Genomic DNA, 17,738 nt, shown 5'->3' on the forward strand with positions numbered 1-17,738 from the left:
TCACCTGCCTGCTCTGATTGGATCAATGGACCGATTCTCCTCTTGCTTTTTGATGGCTTTTAAAAATATAAAAGACAATGTCACCCAGTGCATTGCAAGAATGTAGTGGAGTAGAAAGTACACATATTTGCTGATATACGTAGTGGAGTAAAAGTACCTGAAAATAAATCTACGAAACTTAAGTACATTAACGAAGTAAATGCACAGTTTCATCCCACTGCTAGTTGCTAATATGGCATCACGTTCTCTGCCTTGTGTAAAGTGATGTATTATTTACAGCACATTTATAATAAAGATGTGACTGGTGATGTCTGATGCCGTCAGTGCACAAACAGGGTGAGATACTGGTTTGATTCATTTGATTCTGTAACAAATGAACAAATCAGTCCGTCTCTAATCACTGATACACAACTTTATGTTGGGACTGTCGTTCATATCATTTACTCTTTAGTATACAGTCCAGTATCAGTGTTTTCTTTTTTGCAGAATTGACATGCGCTGTTCACCTGAACATGGTACAAAGCTCAACCTGCAGAAACCCCCATGTTAATCTCTAGTCAGGGGGGGAAGTGAAACTCAGATTTAGTTTTGGTTCCCTCTTCACGGCTGCACATGGTCGCACAGTGTTCCTCAGTTAAAAAAAGAAAACGGCTGACTCAGATCAGGCAGAAATGCAAAATACATTCACAGTATCTCTCCTGCATCAGCACACATTCTGCATTTAATGACAATTAAACATGTACGTCATTAGGAGATGAGTGGTATGGTTGTTTAGAGCAACAGCGGAACAAGCTGTTTATACTGTATATCGCTACCTTTCTGCTGCCATCTTTATATCAGTGGCCTAATAAAGGAAATGCCTGCAGTTTATCAAGATATAATAAATAAGTGTGGGACAAGAGGGATGTAGAATTTGCAAACAACAGCGGCATGTTTCAGTTTTCTTTTGACAGATTTGAAATGGTCGAATGATCCAGAGGGAGATGAACTCTGCTTTTTCTGTTTCACATCAGCAGGTGTGTGTTTGCATGACTTTTGTGCATCGCTGCTCCTCAGAGTTTAAGTTCTCTTGCGTCACACAGAGTCCGACCAGTTTTCACACGCTCACACTGAAAAGTGCTTCAGGATCATGATGCTGACAATAACTCTGACCATCATGTTGGGATTTCTGAGTCAGGGTGAGAGATTGTGAACATGTTTGCTGCAGATGTAGTTTCTTTGTTTTATTGTTTTGTTTCCTCCACTGGCTTTCAAACCATTTCCTCTGATGCTCTTTCATTCATTTCTTATTTCAGAGTCTGCTGCCAACAGTTTTCTGACTCAGATTGACACAGTCAAGTCTGTTAGTCTTGGAGGGACTGTGAACATCGGAGCCACAGGGAGTTCAGATATTGGTGCTGACCTCAGTTGGTACCTTCAGAAACCTGGACAGGCTCCCAAGCTTCTTATATACAGAGCATCAACTCTATATTCAGGAACTCCCTCTCGATTCAGTGGCAGTAGATCTGGTTCTAGCTACACCTTAACCATCAGAGGTGTTCAGGCTGAAGATGTTGGAGATTATTACTGTCTCGTCTATCAAGGCAGTGGACAGTTCACAGAGTGATTTAGAGACGTACAAAAACCTCCCTCAGTCTGACTGAAGTGAAACTGGTCTGCTGCAGCTGCACAGAGAATAACTGGTCCAGTGAACACAACACAAGTCTTCAAGCAAAGGAATCGAAACACAACTGAAACAAACCCCACACACACTTCTCGTTTTGTATTCTCCTCATTCACTTCCCGCTCTGAAGCTACTGACTGAACCTGGCACCGTACATCAGTCCAAACAAAAAGCTCCAGGTTATTGTTATAGATTTTGAAATAAATGCTTTAATGCTTCATATGTAGTATCCTCTACTGACGTGCAGAGAAGTGACACAACTGAAACCATCTCCTGCACTGTCTGACACTGCAATGATCAAGACTGGAGGTTTTGCAATGTGTAAAATGTTGAAAGCAAAACAAAGACGCTGATTTATTGTGACACACAGTTTTATTCAATGATGATTATGATATTTTGATGAACGAGTAGGTTTGTTCAAAATAAGAATTAAACTAATAAAAGTCAGTTTAATTAAAAGAACTCCTGAAGATAAAGCAGAATATGCAGATGATCAATACTGAAAAGCAACATGGACACTAAAACCCAGCAGAAAGCTGCAGAGAGGAGATGTGCAGCTCATCAAAGAATCAGCATCATGTCAGACAGGAAGTGCTGTCGTCTCTCTACTCCGAGCAGCGGTCAGGGTCCAGGGTTTGAGCGACAGGGCACTGTCCGGTCAGACTGGCCTCACAGCTCACTGAGCCCGCCTTCCTCCACTGCTCTGCAGGGAGGCTCATGGTGCTGCTCCAGCTGTAGTGGCCGCCCCTCCCCAGGACCCCCGGGCTGTGAGACACCCCTGAGGAGCTGCTGCTGCCCCCCACCTTCCAGCCCAGGCTCCAGGCTGAGGGGAAGCCCCCGCTGGCCAGACACACCACAGTGGCACTGCCCTGCTGCAGCTCTTCACTGGAGGGGGGAAGGACGGTCAGGGTGGGCCGCACCACACCCACTGGAGGAGAGAGAGGGGAGAAAAGACAAAGGTATGAGGATGAAGGAAAATGACGTACAGGTGATTTCTTGTATGTTATAAAATGAAACAGAAGAACTTCTACTGTTGAACATCATTCACTCAGTGTCAGACCATCAGCCGCAGGGTTCAAGTGTCAATGTGGCTGAGAAGGTTCGCTGATAATGATTATTGATGATTATTGAGGACGTCTTCACGTCTGTTTCTCAACGTGTGACAGTGAATAACTCGTCCCTGAGATGATTTTCTTCTGTTTAAACTCACAGAGCTGAAACACTGGTGTGAAAACAGTTCAAACCTTTGTCGTCTGTTTCTTTCACTTCCTTTTCACCACATGAAGCGTGAACACAAAGCTGAGCTGCATCTACTGATAAAATCCTGTTTGTGTTCAACATCTGATTTTTGTGCCAAAATATGTTTGATCAATTCAAACTAAACATTTTTAAACAGTTTATGATTTAGTTTGAAGCTTGAGCAAATTCTATTTTAAAATGTTTTAAACATGTGAATAACAATCTTAATATTGTAAATGAAAATAGATGAAACATTTGTTTTAGTATGTTTCTATAAATGTATTAATCTACATAAACTGATTAGGATCAATAAATATTGATCTGCATTTATTTTTCTCAGGATATGAGATTACCTCAGATTCATAAAAATTCAACAAAATTATCAGCCAGTCAATCTCTGAAATTGATCAAATTCTTGTTCATTATTTGATAAAAGTTATAAAAGCACAAAGTAAAAATCTCTGGTACTTACAGTTACTGACGAGTTTGGTTCCTCCACCGAAAGTGTACCACAGTGATACAGACTCATTAGGTGCTCGTACAAAAACCTCCTGCACCGTGAACAACAGTCTGTCCACTGAAGAGTCACTTTGTTCTGGTTAAACTACACAATTTACACTTAATATTTATATTGAGCTACTGTGGCTTGAAATTTCGTCAAGATTTAATAATAAATAAATATATATTTCTTAACATTTTTGTTACTTCTGAACATTGAGAGACAAAAAGTTGATTTAACTTTGTCATGAATTAATATTTCGAAAAATAGTTTGACATCATTTGAAAGATGTAAAACAAACAGGATGCTTCAAAAGAATTAAAACAAAATGTTTTTTAAATTCTATTGTACGTCTACTCACTCTGTAATTCAAGGGGAATGAAATACACATATTTGCATCAATGAAAGTGACACAATTTGAATCCAGATGCTGACGACCCTCAATTGTGCTTCTTCATATTTAGTGTAAATCCAAACAGCAACGCTCCTGAGTTTGTGTCCCACGCCACCTTCAGTCCGCTCAGAGCAGAGGAATCATTTCCATAGAGAGGAGGCTTTGCATCGTCAGCTGATCCTCCACTGAACTGAGAAGCTTTATAGTCCTGTGACTCCAACTCTGCAGGACTCAGACCCGTCAGTCGACCACAACCACCATGACTCTCATCACCCTCCTCATCTGGACGCTGGCCTGCTGCAGCTTCACAGGTTCAGTCACTCAGCAACATTTCAGACGTGATGCGCTGCCTGTTCTCTCTCTTCACCTCCGCTGATTAATGTATGATTTGTGTTTGTGTGCAGGATGCAGCGGCCAGATGACTGTGACTCAGCCTCCAGTCGTGACATTTACTCCAGGATCCACTGTCACGCTGACCTGTAAATCCAACCCCAGTGTTTATAGCAATAATCGTATGTCATGGTACCAGCAGAAACCTGGACAGGCTCCCAAGCTTCTGATATACTTAGCATCAACTCTACATTCAGGAACTCCCTCTCGATTCAGTGGCAGTGGCTCTGGTTCTAGCTTCACCTTAACCATCAGAGGTGTTCAGGCTGAAGATGTTGGAGATTATTACTGTTTCAGTGCTCATAGCGGTAATGTGTTCACACAGTGATTTAGAGCCGTACAAAAACCTCCCTCAGTCTGACTGAAGTGAAACTGGTCTGCTGCAGCTGCACAGAGAATAACTGGTCCAGTGAACACAACACAAGTCTTCAAGCAGAGCGGCAATGAAGCTAAACACAACTGAAACATTAAGAAATCTCCAAACAAAGCCCCATGCAACCAACTTTGTCATTTTAGATTTTTAGTTGAAGACTAGAACGTCTAAATGTGTGTGTAAGATGAGCCAGAGGTGGTGGAGGGGGGGTTGAACTTAAACTTTATTACTTCACTATCATTTACGTGGATGCACAGGTCTGCACTTTTTAAATTTTGACTATATAATATTTGTTTGAAGATTGTAATGATGTGGTTCATGTGTTTCTTTGTAGGGGGGTGTTTGGGTCAATGTAGGCTCCCCAGGTCCCTTTTGCCTGAGGCCCCTAAAGTCCCTTGAAACGCCCCTGGAGTCCCACAAATGAGTTTTCATGGTGATTCTCTGGCGGAGCAGTGAACGCTGCGTTGACCGGCCGAGTTGCACGTGTTGTAAACGGAGCTGTATCGTAAAAAACCTGCCTCAACTAGTTGCTCTACAGAATGAGTTCTAACAGAAAACTACAATAAACACAGAGAATATATACGATGTATTATAAAACACATTGAGCTCATACAACCAGCACATCCTGCAAGTTTAAAACCAGAATAATAAGACAATTGTGGTTATTTATCAATTTCAGTTGATGACTAAATGTTGCCAGATATTTATTTATCGACTTTAAATGTCATTTAGATTCTGTTACACTTCATCAAATAGTGATATGATGATTATTATAATCACACATTCAACAGTGTATTACCATTAAGCACTCACACATCAGAACATGGATGGAACAGAATATCTAATTAACTCTTATGCTAAATGTGTAATTTCACTTTAATTTCTCAGGTTTCATTATAAACTTTTACTTCTGTCACTTATTGACAATAATATGAATTATGAGGAAAGTCCTACAAACTACTAATGTGATACTTTTGTGATTTTCATCATTTTGTTCAATGTTCAACTCAGAAGTCAGAAACATGGTTTTCATGCAGATCCACACAAGAGAAATTACTGTCTAAGTAAAAGTAAAACACAGATTTACATTCATATCTTTTGCCGCAGAAAAAATAAAACAGAAGCAGATGTTGGTGATGATACATTTTATTTTAGTAAAGTAAAAAATAGAAATGTGAAAAACAAATTGAGAACATGAAATATTTATTCTTGTTTCAAAAGTAGCACAATACAGCATTGGACTGTCATAATGAGTTGAAGAAAAGACATGAAGACATGCAGAGCTGCAGTAGAACACATGTAAATCACACGGACCCACAGTAGAGCACAATGACTCCATCCGGTCGTCTCTCTACTCCGAGCAGCGGTCAGGGTCCAGGGTTTGAGCGACAGGGCTCTGTCCGGTCAGACTGGCCTCACAGCTCACTGAGCCCGCCTTCCTCCACTGATCTGCAAGGAGGCTCATGGTGCTGCTCCAGCTGTAGTGGCCGCCCCTCCCCAGGACCCCCGGGCTGTGAGACACCCCTGAGGAGCTGCTGCTGCCCCCCACCTTCCAGCCCAGGCTCCAGGCTGAGGGGAAGCCCCCGCTGGCCAGACACACCACAGTGGCACTGCCCTGCTGCAGCTCTTCACTGGAGGGGGGGAGGACGGTCAGGGTGGGCCGCACCACCCCCACTGGAGGAGAGAGAGGGGAGAAAAGACAAAGGGATGAGGATGAAGGAAAATGACGTACAGGTGATTTCTTGCACGTTATAAAATGAAACAGAAGAACTTCTACTGTTGAACATCATTCACTCAGTGTCAGACCATCAGCCGCAGGGTTCAAGTGTCAATGTGGCTGAGAAGGTTCACTGATAATGATTATTGATGATTATTGAGGACGTCTTCACGTCTGTTTCTCAACGTGTGACAGTGAAGAACTCGTCCCTGAGATGATTTTCTTCTGTTTAAACTCACAGAGCTGAAACACTGGTGTGAAAACAGTTCAAACCTTTGTCGTCTGTTTCTTTCACTTCCTTTTCACCACATGAAGCGTGAACACAAAGCTGAGCTGCATCTACTGATAAAATCCTGTTTGTGTTCAACATCTGATTTTTGTGCCAAAATATGTTTGATCAATTCAAACTAAACATTTTTAAACAGTTTATGATTTAGTTTGAAGCTTCAGCAAATTCTATTTTTAAATATTTTAAACATGTCAACAAAAATCATCATTGTTCATGAAAATAGATGAAACAATTGTTTTAGTATGTTTCTATAAATGTATTAATCTACATAAACTGATTATGATCAATAAATATTGATCTGCATTTCTTTTTCTCAGGATATGAGATTACCTTAGATTGATACAAATCCAACAAAATTATCAGCCAGTCAATCTCTGAACTTGATCAAATTCTTGTTCATTATTTGATAAAAGTTATAAATGCACAAAGTAAAAATCTCTGGTACTTACAGTCAATGTCGAGTTTGGTTCCTCCACCGAAAGTGTACCACAGTGATACAGACTCATTAGGTGCTCGTACAAAAACCTCCTGCACCGTGAACAACAGTCTGTCCACTGAAGAGTCACTTTGTTCTGGTTAAACTACACAATTTACACTGAATATTTATATTGAGCTAATGTGGCTTGAAATTTCATCAAGATTTAATAATAAATAAATATATATTTGTTAACATTTTTGTTACTTCTGAACATTGAAAGACAAAAAGTTGATTGAACTTTGTCATGAATTAATATTTCGAAAAATAGTTTGACATCATTTGAAAGATGTAAAACAAACAGGATGCTTCAAAAGAATTAAAACAAAATGTTTTTAAAATTCAATTGTACGTCTACTCACTCTGTAATTCAAGGGGAATGAAATACACATATTTGCATCAATGAAAGTGACACAATTTGAATCCAGATGCTGACGACCCTCAATTCTGCTTCTTCATATTTAGTGTAAATCCAAACAGCAACGCTCCTGAGTTTGTGTCCCACGTCACCTTCAGTCCGCTCAGAGCAGAGGAATCATTTCCATAGAGAGGAGGCTTTGCATCGTCAGCTGATCCTCCACTGAACTGAGAAGCTTTATAGTCCTGTGACTCCAACTCTGCAGGACTCAGACCCGTCAGTCGACCACAACCACCATGACTCTCATCACCCTCCTCATCTGGACGCTGGCCTGCTGCAGCTTCACAGGTTCAGTCACTCAGCAACATTTCAGACGTGATGCGCTGCCTGTTCTCTCTCTTCACCTCCGCTGATTAATGTATGATTTGTGTTTGTGTGCAGGATGCAGCGGCCAGGTGACTGTGACTCAGCCTCCAGTCGTGACATTTACTCCAGGATCCACTGTCACGCTGACCTGTAACACCAACCCCAGTGTTTATAGCAATAATTATTTGTCCTGGTACCAGCAGAAACCTGGACAGGCTCCCAAGCTTCTTATATACTATGCATCAACTCTATATTCAGGAACACCAGCTCGGTTTAGTGGCAGTGGAAGCAGCTCTGACTTCTCTTTGACCATCAGTGGAGTTCAGAGTGAAGATGCAGCAGTTTACTACTGTCAGAGCCTCCATTATTTAAACGGAGCATATGTGTTGACACAGTGATTTACAGTCGTACAAAAACCTCCCTCAGTCAGACGCAGAGACATGAGCTGTTACAGCAGGAAGAGAGTGGGACACAGACCAGTGAACACAGAGACTGACAGTAACCTCACCAAGCACAACATACACAATCACACACTTTCAGACCTAAGATGAAGCTCTTCAAAAGTTTGTTTTACTCACTACATCACTTTATTACTACAAATCAATGAACAGTTTGTAATATTTAAAAATCATTTCACCTCAGGCTTTGCTTATTCTCTTATTTTCCACAGGAGTCTCAGTAGAATATTTCTAAGTATGTACACAATAGATTTTCTCAAGTGCAGTATTTGCAGTAAGTAACTTCATGATGTATTTGTAGTATACTCAAGAATCCTACATAGAGCAAGGTGCATTCCATAGGCTGTATACATCTTTATACAGTGCCTATAAAAAGTATTCACCCCCCCTTGGATGTTTCACCCTTTTGTTGCTTTTATACATGAAATCATGGTCAATATAATTTGGCTTTTTTGACAAGAATTTGCAAAAAAAGCTTCTTTCATGTCAAATTGAAAACAGATTTTTACAAACTAATGTCAATTAATTAAAAATATATAGTGTGAAATAAGTGTTTGCATAAATATTCACCCCCTTTAAAGTTTCTGACCTAATTCAACAGAGGTCCAGCTAGTTGATGACAGCAGTGTCACAGTTAGTGAAATGGAGATCCCCTGAGTGCAGTTGATGTGTGTCAAGTGATTGTAGTATAAAAACACCTGTGTCTGGGAGGTCCCGTCTCTGGTTCATCAGTGTTCCTGCTACAATTGCAGCATGAAGACAAAAGAACACTCCAAGCAACTCAGAGAAAAGATCATTGAAAAGTGTAAGTCAGGAGATGGCTACAAAAAGATTTCCAACTCACTGGACATCCCACAGAGTTCAGTTAAATCCATCAGTAAGAAATGGAAGGAGTATGGCACTTGTTTAAATCTGCCTAGAGCTGGCCGTCCTCACAAACTGAGTGACCGGGCAAGAAGAAGACTGGTGAGGGAGGCCACCAAGACACCTACGACCACTCTGAAGGAGTTAAAAGCTTCAGTGGCTCAGATGGGAGAGACTGTACATACAACAACTGTTGCCCGGGTTCTTCACCAGTCGAAGCTGTGTGGGAGAATGGCAAAGAGAAAGCCACTGTTGAAAAAAGCTCATATGAAATCTCGCCTGGAATTCACCCAAAGGCATGTGGGAGACTCCAAGGTCAATTGGAAGAAGGTTCTTTGGTCTGATGAGACAAAAATGTAGCTTTTTGGCCATCAGACTAGACTCTATGTTTGGCGAACACCAAACACTGCACATCACCACAAACACACCATCTCCACCGTGAAGCATGGTGGTGGCAGCATCATGCTCTGGGGGTGCTTCTCAGCAGCAGGCCCTGGAAGGCTTGTAAAGGTAGAGGGGAACATGAATGCAGAAAAATATCGTCAAATCCTGGAGGATAATCTGACTCAGTCTGCAAGAGAACTACGACTTGGGAGAAGATTTATTTTCCGGCAAGACAACGACCCCAAGCATACAGCAAAAGCTACACAGAAATGGTTCAAAGACAACAAGGTGAATGTTCTGGAGTGGCCAAGTCAAAGCCCAGATCTCAATCCAATCGAGAATTTGTGGCTGAACTTGAAAAGAGCTGTTCACGCCCGATCCCCGAGCAACCTGACAGAGCTTGAGCTGTTTTGCAAGGAAGAATGGAGAAAAATTGCAGTGTCCAGATGTGCCAGCCTGATTGAGACATATCCACACAGACTCATGCTGTGATTGCAGCCAAAGGTGCATCTAGCAAATACCGACCTGAAGGGGGTGAATATTTATGCAATCATTTACTTTACCTTATATATTTTTAATGAATTGACATTATTTTGTAAAAATCTGTTTTCACTTTGATACTAAAGAGTTTTTTTTGCAAATTCTTGTCAAAAAAGCCAAATTATATTGACCATGATTTCATGTATGAAAGCAACAAAAGGGTGAAACATCCGAGGGGGTGAATACTTTTTATAGGCATTGTATATATTGTTTGTTGACACGATCTTTGTATTCACAGTTTTTAAAGACATATAGACTGCACATATATTTGTATTGATTGTTTATAGATTCTACATATTTTATATAGACTGTCATACTGTTTATAGAGACTGTTTATAAATATATTAATAATATATTATATATAGAGATATTCTATGATAAATATATTACTTAGACAGTCAAAAGTCTGTATATATATCTATACAGACCTTATATATCATCATATAGCAATCCGACAGGATATATCTTAATATAAACTGCATATATCTTTATATATCTCTCTCTCTCTCTCTCTATATATATATATATATACACTACCGTTCAAAAGTTTGGGGTCACTTAGAAATGTCCTTATTTTTCAAAGAGAAGCACTGTTTTTTTCAATGAAGATGACATTAAATTAATCAGAAATACACTCTATATATAGTTAATGTGGTAAATTACTATTCTAGGTGGAAACGTCTGGTTTTTAATGAAATATCTACATAGGTGTATAGAGGCCCATTTCCAGCAACTATCACTCCAGTGTTCTAATGGTACATTGTGTTTGCTAATCGCCTTAGAAGACTAATGGATGATTAGAAAACCCTTGAAAACCCTTGTGCAATGATGTTAGCACAGCTGAAAACTGTTTTGCTGGTGAGAGAAGCTATAAAACTGGCCTTCCTTTGAGCTAGTTGAGTATCTGGAGCATCACATTTGTGGGTTCGATTATACTCTCAAAATGGCCAGAAAAAGAGAACTTTCATGTGAAACTCGCCAGTCTATTCTTGTTCTTAGAAATGAAGGCTATTCCATGCGAGAAATTGCGAAGAAACTGAAAATGTCCTACAACGGTGTGTACTACTCCCTTCAGAGAACAGCACAAACGGGCTCTAACCAGAGTAGAAAGAGAAGTGGGAGGCCCCGGTGCACAACTCAGCAAGAAGACAAGTATATTAGAGTCTCTAGTTTGAGAAATAGACACCTCACAGGTCCTCAACTGGCAGCTTCTTTAAATGGTACCCGCAAAACGCCAGTGTCAACGTCTACAGTGAAGAGGCGACTCCGGGATGCTGGCCTTCTAGGCAGAGTGACAAAGAAAAAGCCATATCTGAGACTGGCCAATAAAAAGAAAAGATTGATATGGGCAAAAGAACACAGACATTGGACAGAGGAAGATTGGAAAAAAGTGTTATGGACAGACGAATCAAAGTTTGAGGTGTTTGGATCACACAGAAGAACATTTGTGAGACGCAGAACAGGTGAAAAGATGCTGGAAGAGTGCCTGACGCCATCTGTCAAGCATGGTGGAGGTAATGTGATGGTCTGGGGCTGCTTTGGTGCTGGTAAAGTGGGAGATTTGTACAAGGTAAAAGGGATTTTAAATAAGGAAGGCTATCACTCCATTTTGCAACGCCATGCCATACCCTGTGGACAGCGCTTGATTGGAGCCAATTTCCTCCTACAACAGGACAATGACCCAAAGCACACCTCCAAATTATGCAAGAACTATTTAGGGAAGAAGCAGGCAGCTGGTATGCTGTCTGTAATGGAGTGGCCAGCGCAGTCACCAGATCTCAACCCCATTGAGCTGTTGTGGGAGCAGCTTGACCGTATGGTACGCAAGAAGTGCCCATCAAGCCAATCCAACTTGTGGGAGGTGCTTCAGGAAGCGTGGGGTGAAATTTCTACAGATTACCTCAACAAATTAACAGCTAGAATGCCAAAGGTCTGCAATGCTGTAATTGCTGCAAATGGAGCATTCTTTGACGAAAGCAAAGTTTGAAGAACAAAATTAATATTTCAAATAAAAATCATTATTTCTAACCTTGTCAATGTCTTGACTATATTTTCTATTCATTTTGCAACTCATTTGATAAATAAAAGTGTGAGTTTTCATGGAAAACACAAAATTGTCTGGGTGACCCCAAACTTTTGAACGGTAGTGTATATATATAGTCAATAGACTGTATTTAAATCTATATAGACCTTATATATCATTATATAGTAATCAGACTGTCTATACCTTCATATAGACAGTCTATCTAACTAAGGTCTCTTTAGGCCTCATGATGCATTTTGCAGCTCTTTTTATTCACGTGGTTTTATCTTTATTAGCAGATGCAGTTTGCTCAGTTTTAATGCAATTGACATGTTAAACTTCATGTTTTTTACAAAATATTCAAATGAGCCTGATACTCGTAAACGTCACTGTCACATTTAATCTGATTGATACTCAGAGTATTCTCAGAGGGTGAGAATACTTAGGCTTGGGGTCACTGAGGTCAGATGACGCGTACTTACTTACTTCTTTCCCTGATATCAGAGCTGCATGAAATGACTGATGTACATGGTGATGAAAAGGTTGAACAAGGACAGAAAACAAAATCAGCCTCACACCATGACGGAGTTATTGATGATGGTGAACTGCCAGCAGAGGGCAGTGAGCATCTACTTATAGACATGAAGGGATATTCCTGAGGGAGAGAGTTACTCCCAGAGCAGCTTCCTGGCTTCAGTGTTCAGTCACAGTTGGATTTAGTTGAGGAAACAAAATCACGTGGTCAGATTTTGATACATTTCTTGGTTTGGGATGAAATAGTCCATTAACAACAATCACATTCAAAGGTTTTCTGGTAAAAAGCCTTGAAGACAAACTTCTCCCATGTGTGCAGACCAGAACTTTTCAAAGTCAGACACAGAAGTGAAAGTTCCTTCATGTGATGTCCACATGTTCTCACTCAGCGTCACCTCTTCCTCTCAGTTTCATAAAGACAGGTGCACTCAAATGTATTTTGCATGAATTTTATGCATCGCTGCTCCTCAGAGTTAAAGTCACACAGAGTCTGAACCGTTTTCACGCACTCACACAGGAAACTGCATCAGGATGATGTTGACAGTAACTCTGAGTGTCATGCTGGTTTTTCTGAGTCAGGGTGAGAGATTTTGAACGTGGTGGAAATGTGTTTTCTTTATTTTCCTCCACAGGCTGTTGAAACTATTTCCTCTGATGCTCTTTCATTCATTTCTTATTTCAGAGTCTGCAGCCAACAATTTTCTGACTCAGACTGACTCAGTCAAGTCTGTTAGTCTTGGAGGGACTGTGAACATCGGAGCCACAGGGAGTTCAGATATTGGTGCTGACCTCAGTTGGTACCTTCAGAAACCTGGACAGGCTCCCAAGCTTCTTATTTACTCAGCATCAACTCTTAATTCAGGAACTCCCTCTCGATTCAGTGGCAGTCAATCTGGTTCTAGCTACACCTTAACCATCAGAGGTGTTCAGGCTGAAGATGTTGGAGATTATTACTGTCTCGGTTATCCTGGCGGTGGACAGTTCACACAGTGATTTAGAGCCGTACAAAAACCTCCCTCAGTCTGACTGAAGTGAAACTGGTCTGCTGCAGCTGCACAGAGAATAACTGGTCCAGTGAACACAACACAAGTCTTCAAGCAGAGCGACAATGAAGCTAAACACAACTGAAACAAACTCACAGTTTTAAATGTTCAGAAATCTCCAAACAAAGCCCCATGCAACCAACTTTGTCATTTTAGATTTTTAGTTGAAGACTAGAACGTCTAAATGTGTGTAAGATGAGCGGTGGTGGTGGTGGTGGTGGAGGGGGGGAACTTAAACTGTATTACATCACTATCATTTACGTGGATGCACAGGTCTGCACTTTTTTAATTTTGATTTTATAATATTTGTTTGAAGATTGTAATGATGTGGTTCATGTGTTTCTTTGTAGGGGGGTGTTTAGGTCAATGTAGGCTCCCCAGGTCCCTTTTGCCTGAGGCCCCTAAAGTCCCTTGAAACGCCCCTGGAGTCCCACAAATGAGTTTTCATGGTGATTCTCTGGCGGAGCAGTGAACGCTGCGTTGACCGGCCGAGTTGCACGTGTTGTAAACGGAGCTGTATCGTAAAAAACCTGCCTCAACTAGTTGCTCTACAGAATGAGTTCTAACAGAAAACTACAATAAACACAGAGAATATATACGATGTATTATAAAACACATTGAGCTCATACAACCAGCACATCCTGCAAGTTTAAAACCAGAATAATCAGAAACAATTGTGGTTATTTATCAATTTCATTTGATGACTAAATGTTGCCAGATATTTATTTATTGACTTTAAACGTCATTTAGATTCTGTTACACTTCATCAAATAGTGATATGATGATTATTATAATCACACATTCAAAAGTGTATTACCATTAAGCACTCACACATCAGAACATGGATGGAACAGAATATCTAATTAACTCTTATGCTAAATGTGTAATTTCCCTTTAATTTCTCAGGTTTCATTATAAACTTTTACTTCTGTCACTTATTGACAATAATATGAATTATGAGGAAAGTCCTACAAACTACTAACGTGATACTTTTGTGATTTTCATCATTTTGTTCAATGTTCAACTCAGAAGTCAGAAACATGGTTTTCATGCAGATCCACACAAGAGAAATTACTGTCTAAGTAGAAGTAAAACACAGATTTACATTCATATCTTTTGCCGCAGAAAAAATAAAACAGAAGCAGATGTTGGTGATGATATATTTTATTTTAGTAAAGTAAAAAATAGAAATGTGAAAAACAAATTGAGAACATGAAATATTTATTCTTGTTTCAAAAGTAGCACAATACAGCATTGGACTGTCATAATGAGTTGAAGAAAAGACATGAAGACATGCAGAGCTGCAGTAGAACACATGTAAATCACACGGACCCACAGTAGAGCACAATGACTCCATCCGGTCGTCTCTCTACTCCGAGCAGCGGTCAGGGTCCAGGGTTTGAGCGACAGGGCTCTGTCCGGTCAGACTGGCCTCACAGCTCACTGAGCCCGCCTTCCTCCACTGATCTGCAGGGAGGCTCATGGTGCTGCTCCAGCTGTAGTGGCCGCCCCTCCCCAGGACCCCCGGGCTGTGAGACACCCCTGAGGAGCTGCTGCTGCCCCCCACCTTCCAGCCCAGGCTCCAGGCTGAGGGGAAGCCCCCGCTGGCCAGACACACCACAGTGGCACTGCCCTGCTGCAGCTCTTTACTGGAGGGGGGGAGGACGGTCAGGGTGGGCCGCACCACACCCACTGGAGGAGAGAGAGGGGAGAAAAGACAAAGGGATGAGGATGAAGGAAAATGACGTACAGGTGATTTCTTGTATGTTATAAAATGAAACAGAAGAACTTCTACTGTTGAACATCATTCACTCAGTGTCAGACCATCAGCCGCAGGGTTCAAGTGTCAATGTGGCTGAGAAGGTTCACTGATAATGATTATTGATGATTATTGAGGACGTCTTCACGTCTGTTTCTCAACGTGTGACAGTGAATAACTCGTCCCTGAGATGATTTTCTTCTGTTTAAACTCACAGAGCTGAAACACTGGTGTGAAAACAGTTCAAACCTTTGTCGTCTGTTTCTTTCACTTCCTTTTCACCACATGAAGCGTGAACACAAAGCTGAGCTGCATCTACTGATAAAATCCTGTTTGTGTTCAACATCTGATTTTTGTGCCAAAATATGTTTGATCAATTCAAACTAAACATTTTTAAACAGTTTATGATTTAGTTTGAAGCTTGAGCAAATTCTATTTTAAAATGTTTTAAACATGTGAATAAAAATCATCATTGTACATGAAAATAGATGAAACATTTGTTTTAGTATGTTTCTATAAATGTATTAATCTACATAAACTGATTACGATCAATAAATATTAATCTGCATTTCTTTTTCTCAGGATATGAGATTACCTTAGATTGATAAAAATTCAACAAAATTATCAGCCAGTCAATCTCTGAACTTGATCAAATTCTTGTTCATTATTTGATAAAAGTTATAAATGCACAAAGTAAAAATCTCTGGTACTTACAGTCAATGTCGAGTTTGGTTCCTCCACCGAAAGTGTACCACAGTGATACAGACTCATTAGGTGCTCGTACAAAAACCTCCTGCACCGTGAACAACAGTCTGTCCACTGAAGAGTCACTTTGTTCTGGTTAAACTACACAATTTACACTTAATATTTATATTGAGCTAATGTGGCTTGAAATTTCATCAAGATTTAATAATAAAAAAATATATATTTTTTACCATTTTTGTTACTTCTGAACATCGAGAGACAAAAAGTTGATTTAACTTTGTCATGAATTAATATTTCGAAAAATAGTTTGACATCATTTGAAAGCTGTAAAACAAACAGGATGCTTCAAAAGAATTAAAACAAAATGTTTAGAAACTTCTATTGTACGTCTACTCACTCTGTAATTCAAGGGAATGAAATACACATATTTGCATCAATGAAAGTGACACAATTTGAATCCAGATGCTGACGACCCTCAATTCTGCTTCTTCATATTTAGTGTAAATCCAAACAGCAACGCTCCTGAGTTTGTGTCCCACGTCACCTTCAGTCCGCTCAGAGCAGAGGAATCATTTCCATAGAGAGGAGGCTTTGCATCGTCAGCTGATCCTCCACTGAACTGAGAAGCTTTATAGTCCTGTGACTCCAACTCTGCAGGACTCAGACCCGTCAGTCGACCACAACCACCATGACTCTCATCACCCTCCTCATCTGGACGCTGGCCTGCTGCAGCTTCACAGGTTCAGTCACTCAGCAACATTTCAGACGTGATGCGCTGCCTGTTCTCTCTCTTCACCTCCGCTGATTAATGTATGATTTGTGTTTGTGTGCAGGATGCAGCGGCCAGATGACTGTGACTCAGCCTCCAGTCGTGACATTTACTCCAGGATCCACTGTCACGCTGACCTGTAACACCAACCCCAGAGCTTATAGTGATAGTCATGGTGATTATTTGTCCTGGTACCAGCAGAAACCTGGACAGGCTCCCAAGCTTCTTATATACTTAGCATCAACTCTACATTCAGGAACTCCCTCTAGATTCAGTGGCAGTGGAAGCAGCTCTGACTTCTCTTTGACCATCAGTGGAGTTCAGAGTGAAGATGTTGGAGATTATTACTGTCTCGGTTTACATAGCAGTGGAGTGTCCACACAGTGATTTAGAGCCGTACAAAAACCTCCCTCAGGTTGACTGAAGTGAAACTGGTCTGCTGCAGCTGCACAGAGAATAACTGGTCCAGTGAACACAACACAAGTCTTCAAGCAGAGCGACAATGAAGCTAAACACAACTGAAACAAACTCACAGTTTTAAATGTTCAGAAATCTCCAAACAAAGCCCCATGCAACCAACTTTGTCATTTTAGATTTTGAGTTGAAGACTAGAACGTCTAAATGTGTGTAAGATGAGCCTGAGGTGGTGGTGGGGGGGTTGAACATAAACTTTATTACTTCACTATCATTTACGTGGATGCACAGGTCTGCACTTTTTAATTTTCATGATAAAATATTTGTTTGAAGATTGTAATGATGTGGTTCATGTGTTTCTTTGTAGGGGGGTGTTTGGGTCAATGTAGGCTCCCCAGGTCCCTTTTGCCTGAGGCCCCTAAAGTCCCTTGAAACGCCCCTGGAGTCCCACAAATGAGTTTTCATGGTGATTCTCTGGCGGA

The 17,738-nt window shown here is 40.7% G+C and overlaps 1 long non-coding RNA gene and 3 gene segments (V, D, J or C); 1 reads left to right on the forward strand and 3 right to left on the reverse strand.

Moving 5' to 3' along the window:
* The first annotated feature begins 2,188 nt into the window (after positions 1–2,188).
* On the forward strand, positions 2,189–3,659 carry LOC117755698. The gene is made up of 2 exons (XR_004612647.1): positions 2,189–2,289; positions 3,565–3,659. It is a non-coding gene; the product is annotated as an uncharacterized LOC117755698 (long non-coding RNA).
* On the reverse strand, positions 2,236–3,904 carry LOC117755694. The segment is given in 3 exon segments: positions 2,236–2,591; positions 3,375–3,453; positions 3,763–3,904. Coding segments are annotated over 3 exon segments (432 nt in total).
* Positions 3,905–5,744: 1,840 nt separating this feature from the next.
* LOC117755693 lies at positions 5,745–7,543 on the reverse strand. The segment is given in 3 exon segments: positions 5,745–6,232; positions 7,014–7,092; positions 7,402–7,543. Coding segments are annotated over 3 exon segments (432 nt in total).
* Positions 7,544–14,813: 7,270 nt separating this feature from the next.
* LOC117755684 overlaps positions 14,814–17,738 on the reverse strand; it is a 205,945-nt gene continuing 203,020 nt past the window's right edge. The window contains 2 exon segments of the V gene segment in view: positions 14,814–15,301; positions 16,083–16,120. Of these exon segments, the coding sequence occupies positions 14,979–15,301; positions 16,083–16,120 (361 nt within the window).

This window comes from Hippoglossus hippoglossus, chromosome 22, assembly GCF_009819705.1.
Source record: "Hippoglossus hippoglossus isolate fHipHip1 chromosome 22, fHipHip1.pri, whole genome shotgun sequence".
Classification (NCBI taxonomy): Eukaryota; Metazoa; Chordata; class Actinopteri; order Pleuronectiformes; family Pleuronectidae; genus Hippoglossus; species Hippoglossus hippoglossus.